A 12613-nucleotide genomic window follows, 5' to 3' on the forward strand; every position below is an offset into this window, starting at 1 on the left:
CTACATCAGTATTTCTGCAACAAAACTGGTACCGTATTATATTGGGATGCCCAAGGAACACAGAACGTTGAATAGTCCCATTGTGACTTATTGGAGACAATAAAGCGATTTGAATTTCCAGGAACTAACACCTCCCCCATCCAGGAACCCCAGAACTGTCCAGATCATGATCATAATGAAGGTCTCCACAACACAAGTTGAGTCGAAGTGGTGAGATACAAAGACTGACATTGCAGCAGAAAAACATACCTTCACAGCTCTGCAGCATCAGTCATGACAAATGTTATGTCAAATACCAATGAGCAGCACTTCAACTGGTGTCAAGGTCAAATGCCATGAATTTCCCCTCTGATGCAACAACTTAGACCCTTTTACATGAGTTTCTTACAAGAAGCTTTCTTGAAATGTTACATTTCAGACAAGCTGAGAGAGTCTTAAAACTGTTGAACATGCTTGAGGCCGAGTGAAATCTTGGATCTACAAATTGAATGCATGCACGTGGCAACCTCATTCTGTGCCCACATTCCTGCATAGTTATCACAGCAAGGTTCACTGTAGCGCAAGTTGGCTTTAAATTTGAAGGTCTGCACCAAACAAACAGAATCATGACAACCAATCAAACTCCATTTGCTTCGAAGTCTGAGCACACTACAAAAGAATCTCCAAAATAAATAAAATAGAAACGAAATTCCCAACTTGAAGACAACTATACCACATCTGCCCTTTATTTGAAAAACAAACAAACAAAAAAAGTATGAACATGTGCACTCTACCTTAACAAAAACAGTGGAGTTTCCACAAACAGCAGCAATAACTTTTTTTTTTATTGTCAGGGACAGCTTTACAAGGTTGACACAAACATGATGGAAAATTATAAAGCAGTGCACCTCCTAGCTCCTGCATTCTCCTCGCTCCCCTTTCCCCCCCAAAAGTAACATCAGATGTGCCAAACTTTAAATCACAAGACTTCAAAAAGCACAACTATTTAGGCAACTCCAGCAAATCCATCAAAGTTCATTCCTCCCCACCCCAAGAATGACAACTGTATAGCCAAACTAAACAGCTCGACAAATCTTAAGCACTCCACAACATTTAGCACTACCCATCCTGCCTCCATTTCCCCCCCCCCATTCATATCTCAAAACAAAATCATAGCGAGAGTACAAGATTGTATCTCCTCAAATTTAAATTTGGCCAGTCACAACGTCCCGACCATATCCACTTTGTAATAATAATAATAATAAAAAACCCTGCAATTCAGTGCGGCCCGGGGCGGGGGCAGGGAAAGAAGCTGACACATTGTACATTATGTATATTAATTTATTCATTTTTTGTTGGGGGGGGCAAGGGAGTAGGTGGAGAAACAAAGCAGAAACAGTGCGAAGTCACACAAAGAAAACTGAACAGTCTTTCAAAGTGGCTTGCCTTCCAAAGCAATTACTGCATTCCCAAGCTTCTCAGCCAAACTCTTACGATCCTTTATATCTTCCAGGCCGTTCACCTGCCACTCATGCTTGATACCTGTGCAAAAAGCGGAGTTCAAGGTAAGAACACTTTTTAACAAACCAATAACATACGTCGGACTTGCAAAATCCCTAAAACAAATTTGACCATAAAAATAATTGCTGATTAAACAGTGACCAGATATGCAAATACACTTCAAATTTCAAGTCAATGAGATGAAAATTGACAATTTCAGAAACTTATCCAAAATTGAACTCAACAAGCTCAAATGAGCCAAGATCCTCGTCCTCTTCATGACATCATAAAAACGAATATAACATCATTGTGATGTATCAGGTTTGTGATAAATTATCAGTGCTAACGCCCGGCTTGATTCCTGCAAACAAAATTCAAACAGCTTGCCTAGTTTCGGAGATAATGGTATAGGCGATTTTGATTAGCGGCAATATTATGACGTCAACTTTTTTTCTGGGAAGAATTTCCAAAATTGGAGATGGTTACTGCCTGCGTGTGGGCTTTTTGCATATACATGGCAAGTTTCACAAAGATCCGATGAAAACTCTGGATTGTGAAACAAAAGTCAAAAAATAGGAATGACATCATTAAAATTGAAATGACGTCATAGTGATGCATCATATGTCAGGTAATTCATCTCTGCTAATGCCCTGTTCGATTCCCGCAAACAGAATTCAAAAAGCTTGCCTAGTTTCAGAGATAATTTTTTGTCGATTTCCATTAGCGGAGATATTTTGACGTCATAACTTTTTTTTTCTATGAGGAATTTTCAAAATCGGAGATGGTTCCTGTCTGCGCAGGGTATTTTTACATACATATATATATATATATATATATATATATATATATATATATATATATATATATATATATATATATATATATATATATATATATATATATATATATATATATATATATATATATATATATATATATATATATATATATATATATATATATATATATATATATATATATATATATATATATATATATATGCCAAGTTTCAGGAAGTTTCGATGAAAACTGTAGGCTGTGAAACAAAAAAGTCCACAAGAACAACAACGTGAGTAAGACTTAGAGATCCTCCACGAGGATCTAAAAATTGGTAGTTAAATCAACTAACCGGATGAGCCAATTTTCTTCAAATTTCAAGTCAATCGGATTGAAATTGATGATTTTAGAAATACGACAAAGTTGTTGAGCTTTGGCCTATGTTGACCTTTTAACCTCAATCAAATCGGCTCTTACTTATGACCAACTACCATTTGGTGAAGCTTTGTGAAGGTCGGTTTAAAATTGTGCCGTCGGCAATTGACAGACAGACAGAACAAGAAGGCATCAGGCAGAAGGTAGCCAGACAGGTATGATGAAAATCATGCAGATTGACACCACTGTCAGCTTAACCTTTGAACATGGTTGCAATTTGATACCTGTATCTTGAAGTGTTTGAGTTATCGGTTTTTTTTGTTCCTAAAAAACAAAACAAAAAAACCCCTATACTTTAACATGGGTGATTTTGTTGCCATGGAAATGATGTTGGACGTTAACGGATTGCTGCCATTTTGGAAATGCATCACCTGTCCCCAAGCCCCGAGAAATCTTGTATTTTAATAACGATTGGATTATCAAATCTGCTCGGAATTTGTATGTGATGTTTTACAACTCATTTGTGTCAAGTTTGACATCATGAAGCACAAACACTTTTGTCCGATCTGTTTTAGACAAATGACATCACCACTACCTTGACCTTTGACATATAGTCAGTCAAAAAACATTGACAGCCTCACTTTCGTCCTTCAGGATCCTCTGGTAAAGTTTGACAAAGATGGCTGAAAGTGTTCGCAAGTCATCACACTCACAACCAACAATAAAAACAAGAAAGATGTCACGCATAGCACTATACTTACAAAATCCATAAAACAAATTTGACCTTAAAAGTAATTGGTGGTTGAATTCAAGAACCAAATATGCAAATCGTTTTCAAATTTCAAGTCGAGGAGATGAAAATCGAGGATTTTGGAAATCTCACCAAAGTTGTTGACCTTTGGCCTATGTTGACCTCAAAAAAGTTGGTGGTTGAATTCAATGACCAAATATGCAACTCTTCAAATCAAGCCAATCGGATGAAAATTGACTTAGAAATTTGGCCTGTGTTTACTACCTTTTGACCAATACAGTCAACAAACAAACAGCCTCACTTTTGCCCTTCGAAATCCTCTGGTAATGTTTGACGAAGATATCTGAAAGCGGTTGCGAGTTATCGCACTCACAGACATACAAACGAGACAAACCGACACATGATGGAAATTTTCAATTTTCGTCATAATAATGACCAACCAATACACAGTACTTGAAAAAAATCATCTTCGATTTTTCACAAGTAACAAGCTGACAGAATAATGAAAGAATTAAATAATAAAATGATAATAATAATAATAATAATAATAACAATTAAAAAATAGCCCCGAGCGGGAGTGCCCACCCACCCCCCTCATACATCGCTAATCGCTTGCAAGCCAGCAGTTCCTTATGAACCGATGTTTGTAAGTCATGACGATGCAGTCCCTTCGCGGTGTAATTAACCTTTTTCTTTTAATATCACAGCACGTCATTTATGAAAATAAAAGTACAAATTGACATTCAAGACAATGTCAATGTCATAAATGAAAGGAAGTGTGCATATAAACTTGTGTTCCATTGTTTTAGTTAAATCTGACAAAAGCTTCAAATGTAATATTTGTATATTATGTATACAAATATTCAAATGTAATATTTGTATAATAATATATATTCAAATGTAATATTTGTATAATAATAGGAAGTGTGCATATAAACTTGTGTTCCATTGTTTTAGTTAAATCTGACAAAAGCTTCAAATGTAATATTTGTCTCGGAGAGTTCCGGTTCTTAATTTTTTAATACTATTTTTTTGTATGTACGTACTTTATGAACGGCCCATACGGGGAATCAGAGCGAAGTTTGAAGGGCTATAAAATCGGAACGAGAGCAAATTTCAAAAAAATGGCTTGTGTTGTTCTTGATCATAGTCCATAGTATCTGAATCATGAATAACATTTGATCTCTCTGGATAAATGAGGGAGGAGATACGATTTTAAATCGACGATTTTCACAACTTTGACAGCCTCGTGACGTTGACCTCGACATTTAACGACCTTGAAAGTTATATCGTTGTGCACGCCTCATCGACCTCTATCCATTCTACTATTGCTTATTTGTCTCCATTCGATTTGATTGTGGACGGACGGACGGACGGACAGACTTCGAGACTGTTATTATTAGGTCATCTCCACTGAGATGTTAGAGATGACCTAAAAAATAATTATATATATATATATATATATATATATATACATATATATATATATACATATACATATATATATATATATATATATATATATATATATTTATATATATATTGTTGCAGTATTCGCGCCCGCCGGCGTGCTGACGGCCACGTAACTCGAATCGCGGCACGTCGCCCACCGGACGGACAATCCAGTCGTGACCCTCTCGGACTAACGCCGGGAACCAGTCACGGGTGGACCTTTCGGTCTCACCGCGATCGAGCCAATCAGCCCCGCGTGGGATAGGGTTGCTCGCCAAATTCGACCTACCTAAGTACCCACGCGGAGGGTAGACCGGGCGATCGCACCTCGCCGCAGGTCGACTTCGGACACGGGCCACTTAAGCGACCCGTTCCGTACTATCAGAATAACCGAGCGGTGTTATCGTCGACCTCGACGGTTCGATTAATTATCGGGCGTACTCAGCCCACTACCAACCCTTTACGTGAAGCAAGATGAGGGTTCAATGGGAGAAATGACGAAGCGAAGCGGGAAACAGTTCAACAATAAAGCACATTTATTCGCGGCACACGGGAAGCACACAAATACAATTCCACCAAATGCACACAGAAAAAACACAATTCCATTTACACAAAAAGCAAATATAAAAGCGAAAACAATGCAGAGCTAATACCGACTACCGAGCACACGGCAACACTTATACAATTCTACCTCACAGACGGCGCCGACAACACATACCCAAAACCAAGGAAAGAATACCCTCAAGGATGAGGCGGGCCTGAGGCCGAGACCGGGTCGCGCCTACCCGTCTGGTGATGAGACGCGGAGCGGCGATGGCACCTCAACTCCGCGGACCTCGCGGACAGTGTCTGGCAGGGGGTGGGAAAGGGGCCCCCTTGGTCGCACTATCTCAGCGCGGGGGGAAACAGGAGGGGGTTGCTGATGCTCGGGGTATAGAGGATCTTTATTATCCCTGGTGTGCGTCTCCACCTCGGCCAGGTCGCGCTGCCGGCCTTACTCGGGCGTGCAGCTCCCGGCACCGTCGCGAGCACCCCCTCGTCTGCCTTCGCCGCTGCCGCCTCTCCGCCTCTGGACTCTCCACCCTGGACTCTTCTTTGGGCTCTCCTCGTTCGACTCTCTTCAGCTTCTCCAGCTACTGCAGGCTTCGGGCTCCAGACTTCCACACGGCTCTGACTGACGAACACGGTCCTTTTATCCCCCCGTAGCTTCGCCTTTGACCCCCTCCCTTTGACCTTTCACCTCGCTCCCCATTGGCCCGAGAAAAAGTGGGCGTGAAGGCTTTTGATCCACAAATTTGCATATATCGATCGTCCTGGAGGCGGGGCCAAATCGCCCCTCGCTCACCGATTGGACGGCAAAAAGTGGGCGTGTGTCGTTTTTGATCCGTTTTTGAAGCACAAAATCCGTGATTTTGTACACGCTGTTCGACGCGCGCCCTGCACGAGTCCAACACCGGTACCCACAGCGGGGCAAGAACGGTGGCGATGCTACGGTTGCGAGGTGTGACGTGAAGGTCGTGGCGGTTGTGGTGAAGCGGCGTTGTGGTTGGTGGTTGATGTTGTGGTTGTGGTGGTAATCATGGCGGTTGGTCCAAAATAAAGATAGTAAAAGAAAAACGGCTATCCTGAAGAGTCGCAGCTCGCATAAATGACATGTATTCCCACTAGACAACGGGTTTGGGCCTAACTACACATGCACTTACCGAGATACCTCACCTAAGGGACCTGAATGGTGGTTTGCGAATTTGGTAACCACAACAATATATATATATATATATATATATATATATATATATATATATATATATATATATATAAAAATCACTGACACCAAAACGTAACACCCGGTAGAGCACACACCTCCACCAAGCTGCACAGTTCACATTTTGTATCCCACTGAAAGGTGAGATCTGAATCCACACCTTAGCCAAAATCGAATGGGTTTGTTCTTGTCACCTAATATAACCAACTCATCCACCAAGTTTTGTCATAACTTGTACACAACTTTTGGAGATATCATGCAATACAGTACATAGTTTTTGGCCCTATCTCAATGGTGAAGAATCACTTTAATTCTCAGATCTGGATATGGACCCTTCACCAAAATCGAATCAATTCTTCCAAGTGGCACTTCCAACATGTCCACCAAGTTTTGGTAGAAACCATCCATAACCTTTTGAGATATTATGCTGTATATCGTTTTTGGCCCCATCTCTCAATAGTGGGGCAACTTAGCTAAATATAGCATAACAATTGTGCATTTTGTGAGGAAAGCACCAAATTTGGCACACTCGTAGCCAATCATATTATGAACAGATTTGGATATTGGGCCATCTCAAATTCAGCTGCTGATGGCTGTGACAGCCATTTTCCACTGCCATCAAAAATTTTGAGATGGCCCAATATCCAAATCTGTTCATAATATGATAGGCTACTAGTGTGCCAAATTTGATGCTTTCCTCACAAAATGCACAATTGTTATGCTAAGTTGCCCCACTACAATGGTGAAGAATCACTTGAAAATTTTTTTTATAGTATCCGGATATGGATTCGGATCTTCTCCAAAATGTGTTGCTGTCCTTAGCCAGTCACCTACACATAAAAAAATTTCAGAACGATTACTTGAAAACTGTGGCCAAAAATCGTGCGACAGACAAATGCTACAGCTGCTTGGCAAAATTTTTATTTTAAATTTTTTTATTTTTCCAAGTAACAAAGTTGACAAACTAATATATTTGAAAATCTTCGATTTTCACAAGTAACAAATGTTCTTATTTATATATTAGATGGCAGAGTACCCACCACCCTCTGTGAGTGTCAAGTTTGCACATTACTTGCTGAAAAAAAGAAAAACAAAGTATCTTCTGTTTTGCAAGACCATAGAGTATAGATGCTTGTGTGGTGTGTGCTTAAAAGGTTATGGATGGTCTAACTCCAAACACTCTAAAGCCGTTCTTAATTGCACGGGTCGTGAGCCACTGGTGGCCTAAATTGCGGCACCTGACGTGCAGCCGATAATACACAAATATGAAAACACCCCATTATAACCCACCATAAATGTTATCAAATGAGTGTTGCAATGTGAAGCATAAAAGTAACATAACTACATCAGAATATGGTTGCAGTATACAAATAATTACACTTGCAGCCCAGTTAACCACAAAGAAGAGGAGTCGGTGGAGGCAGGGCCTAATAGCAGCCACTATGGAGTCCTGCAGGCAGTGGCCGCTCATGCTAATGTCTCGGCAAAAGTGGACCCTCTTTAAAACAAGGGCGAAGATCACTGCTCGAAACGTTACACTCAAATAGTAATGTCTAAGGAGTTGAAAGGTCATCTCTCAAGCATGTAAAAAGGGTCTAAAGCTCTAAAGTAGGAAAGGTCAAGGTTCAAAGCTGTCCAATCTGTCTTAAGGGTGAAAGGGATCTAAATGGTGTTAAGGTCTAAGGGGTGTAAATCTTTAAAGGTTCGAGGCACCCAAAGGGGATAAAACGTCGAAAGGGAAAAGGGATCTCAAGGTGTCTAAAGTGTTGAAAGGGTCTGAAGGGTATTCAGGGTCTTTAAAGGCTGAGGTAGTGGATGAAAATACCCTTAGGACAATCGCCAGGCCAGACTGTGTGCCAAATGAGGTGGTTGTCGGCCCAGCAGTCTTTGCAAAACAAGGACAAATGTGTCCAAGAGCCGCGTCCTAAAGGTTTTGTCTTCACCAGAAGAAGAAGAAGAAGTAGAAGAAGAAGAAGAAGGAGAGCCGTCATGGAGGCTCCTCCTTCATGACGAGAAAATAGTGTATTTACGAAATTACAACACATTAAATGGAATAATCTTTAAATAGCAACGTGAACTTTTCGAAACTTTAAAGCAAATGTCCGAATATATTTAAAAGTTCATTATAGACGCTCTCAAAAGGAACCCTCAATGTGAGGATGTGTAGAGGTGTTTTAGTATTTAAGGAGATCCGGATCCTGTATATAAAAGAGCCGAGTCCTAAAGGTTTTGTCTTCACCAGAAGAACAAGAACAAGAAGAAGAACAAGAAGAAGAAGAAGAAGAATAACAACACAGAGCTCTCTTAGAGCCAGCGTTCGCTACGCGAGACACGGCTAAAAGAACATACAGACTAAACTAAGAGCCAATTTTCAAAAGCGGCCAAGATGATGGGTTTCATTCAACACCCACTACACGGTAGATTGCCACTTCAGGCAACTTCGGGGATGCATATGGAACATTTCCAGCCATGATGTATAGTTTAGTACGGGTCATAGTAAAATTTTACAGCAAATTTTCCAAGAGGGGGGTTGACAGCAAAGATGGAAATCCTGAAAAAAAAAAATTATAAAAATAAATCACAATTTTTTTTGTTCTTGTTTACTCGCATTGGCCAGAATCATTACTAGCCATGACTAATTGTATGAGTAAATTGCTTGAAAATACGAATTGTACAATTGCTTAGTCAATATTTGAATGAGCTATGGTATATAAAGTTAATAACAAACAAAATTACATTACGTGTCAGGTCAGATTGGATCTGTGACCTGCTACAGGTACCATGTAAACCTGTACTAACCTGATCCATGGTCGGGTTGTCGGCGACTAAACCGTCTCCCCCACCAGGTTTTCTGGTGAGGAGGGTGTTTGGATATGGACACCCAGCAGGATTAAAAACAAAACCTGTCAAAGGGCGGAGGAGCTCCTTGTGAGCTAACGGCCATCCATATCTAGTGCCCAACTGTGTCTGCGGACGTCCTCCCGCAGTTGGGTTACTTTTTTATTAGGAGGTTGGTGGCAGGATTTGTACTCCGGCCACCGTAAAACCCTTCATTTCGCAAAACACACAAAAAAATCTGAAAACCCACTCCGTGGGAGTACCTCCTGTGCAGCTTCCCTTCGCAGGGCAGCTCACCGGATGACGGGTTTGGGGCAAAGCCTTCGGGTCCCCCAATATTTGATGATAGGAGGGAAACCACGGGGTAACATCCCTGGGTCAGATTGCGGGAGAGTGTGTTGGAGTGGTGCTGAGGTGTCGTCCACCAGACTGCAGTCTCTTTGGGTTAACCTGAGGCGGTCCCTTCGGGTGGGTGCCTGGAATGTCCAATCCCTAAGAGAGGATGATCACCTGTCTCTGTTATCATCTGAGCTCAAGCGTTGTTTTTTTATTTTTACATCGGGATTGCAGCTCTCTGAGGTTCGGAGACCGGATTGCGGCGAGATAATGGTGGGTGGTTACACCTACTATTGGTCTGGTCACTCTGATGAACCTGTCCAATCTTTGATAGGAGGGAAACCACGGGGTAACATCCCTGGGTCAGATTGCGGGAGAGTGTGTCGGAGTGGTGCTGAGGTGTCGTCCACCAGACGGCGGTCTCCTTGGGTTAACCTGAGGCGGTCCCTTCGGGTGGGTGCCTGGAATGTCCTATCCCTAAGAGAGGATGATCACCTGTCTCTGTTATCATCTGAGCTCAAGCGTTTGGACATCGGGATTGCAGCTCTCTCTGAGGTTCGGAGACCGGATTGCGGCGAGATAATGGTGGGTGGTTACACCTACTATTGGTCTGGTCGCTCTGATGGTTACCATACCCAAGGAGTTGCTGTAGCTGTGTCCAATAAGCTGACCCCAATGATAATTGAGGTAACACCGGTCAACGAGCGTATTATGAGATTAAGGATTCGTCACTACTTAGGTGTCATTTCCCTGGTCTCTATTTATGCTCCGACTGAGGCGAGTGATCTTACCGTGAAGGATGCATTCTACGCCACACTCGAGTCTGTGGTTGATCAGTGCCCCAGACGAGATACACTTCTAGTCTTGGGGGATTTCAATGCATCGACTGGAACTGATAGGGATGGTTATGAGGTGTGTGTTGGTCCCCATGGGTCAGGAACTATGAACCAGAATAGCACTAAGTTCCTTGACTTTGCAAGAAGTCATGGACTTAGGGTGGCTGGTTCATGGTTTCAGCGCCCGCAAGCTCATCGCTGGACTTGGTATTCCAACGCTGGCGGTGTGGCAAAGGAGATTGACCATGTCCTCATTGACGGTCGTTGGAGGATGATCCAGAACTGCAGGGTCTACCGGAGTGCTCAGTTCCTCAATACTGACCACAGGCTTGTTGTAGCAACTCTAAAGCTGCACCTTAAATCCTGGAGAATGGTACCATCCCAGCCTAGGCTGGATGTTGCCAAGCTCAGGGATGAGAGAGTAGCTGAGGAGTTTGCGAACAGGCTGAGTGGACACTTGGGGGTCTGGGTGCTTTGGGGGTCCTGAAGAGTTGTGGAGCACCTTCAAGACCACCGTCCTTGATGTTGCCGGTGGATGCCTTGGAGTTCACCGCAGGGCAAAGAAGAATTTTGTCTCTCAAGGGACACTGGATACCATTGACCAGAGTCGCAGGGCCAGGCTGAAGGGCAGAGCTGAGCTGTTCAGGGAGCTGAGGCGTAAAACTGTACGTGCACTGAGGGTGGACAAGGAGGCCTATGTGCGAGGAATCTGTGAGGGGGTAGAGCATCACCTGTGGACAGGTGATTCTCGTCCCGCTCACAGGGGAATTCGCGCATTACGTTCATCCAAGCCCATCCCTCGGAGCACTGCAGTTCGAGCAGAGAGTGGTAGGCTCTTGACAGAGGAGTCTGAAGTGAAGGCCCGCTGGGCCGGTTACTTTGAGCGGTTGTACCAGGCTGATCCCCCAGCTGTCGAGTTGGACGTCAAGGGTGTTACAATCCCTGTTGCTGACCCTCGAATCAACTGTGGTCCACCATCGCTTGTGGAAACACGGGCTGCGGTGAACCAGTTGAAACGGGGCAAAGCTCCAGGGATCTGTGGCATCCATGCTGAACTTCTCAAGGCTGGTGGAAATGCTGCACTCGCGTCGTTGCATGCAGTTTTGTGCTCTGCCTGGAACACAGGCATCATCCCAACTGACTGGAAGAGGGGCCTTGTTGTCCCTCTCTGGAAAGGGAAGGGTGATCGCCAAGACTGCAACAACTACCGAGGGGTGACGCTGCTCTCAGTGCCGGGCAAGGTCTTTGCTCGGATAATTCTTGATAGGGTTCGCCACCATCTGCTTGAGCACCAGCGTCCAGAGCAGTCAGGCTTTACACCAAAGAGGTCAACGATTGACCGTATCCTTGCTCTTCGTGTCCTCACTGAACGCAGACGAGAGTTTCGGCAGGGGCTGCTTGTAGCCTATGTTGATCTCTGTAAAGCGTTCGATTCAGTGAATCGGGATGTCCTCTGGAGGATTCTTGGTCTTCGTGGGGTGCCACCGAAACTGATCGATCTGATGTCTGAACTCTACTCTGGTACTGAGAGTGCTGTGAAGTGTGGTGGTACCATCTCTGACTTATTTCCAGTTGTTACTGGAGTTCGTCAGGGATGTGTACTTGCCCCCACACTTTTCAGCACTTGTATGGACTGGATTTTTGGGAGGATGTCGGAGAGATCAAGTTGCGGTGCATCGTTTGGCAATGTCAAGATCTCGGACCTTGATTTTGCAGATGATGCAGTCATCTTTGCGGAGACTTTAGACATCCTCTTGGGGGCCCTCGAGGTGCTGAATGAGGAGTCGGAGCCGTTGGGATTACGGATTTCTTGGGTCAAAACAAAGATCCAGGCTTTCGGTGACATCTTGGATGCTGCTGTCCTGTCTGTGTCTGTTTGTGGTGAGGATGTTGAGGTCGTGGATAGATTCACTTACCTTGGCAGTGATATTCATGTCTCCGCAGGTTGTGAGCCGGAGGTCAATAGACGTCTGGGTCGGGCCTGGGGAGTCATGGATTCACTGGATC

General features: G+C 43.3%; 1 protein-coding gene across 2 annotated transcripts in view; it reads right to left on the reverse strand.

Annotated features, from left to right (window-relative positions):
- Positions 1 to 696: 696 nt before the first annotated feature.
- LOC147019717 (cofilin-2-like) overlaps positions 697 to 12613 on the reverse strand; it is an 85440-nt gene continuing 73523 nt past the window's right edge. For both annotated transcript variants that reach the window (XM_085894383.1, XM_085894385.1), the window contains one exon: positions 697 to 1521. In XM_085894383.1, coding sequence (XP_085750509.1) covers positions 1412 to 1521 — 110 coding nt within the window. In that variant the 3' untranslated portion in view covers positions 697 to 1411. The remainder of the gene's footprint in view (positions 1522 to 12613) is intronic.

This window comes from Eptatretus burgeri, chromosome 9, assembly GCF_056783735.1.
Source record: "Eptatretus burgeri isolate ZD-2024b chromosome 9, Ebu_testis_v1, whole genome shotgun sequence".
Taxonomy (NCBI): Eukaryota; Metazoa; Chordata; class Myxini; order Myxiniformes; family Myxinidae; genus Eptatretus; species Eptatretus burgeri.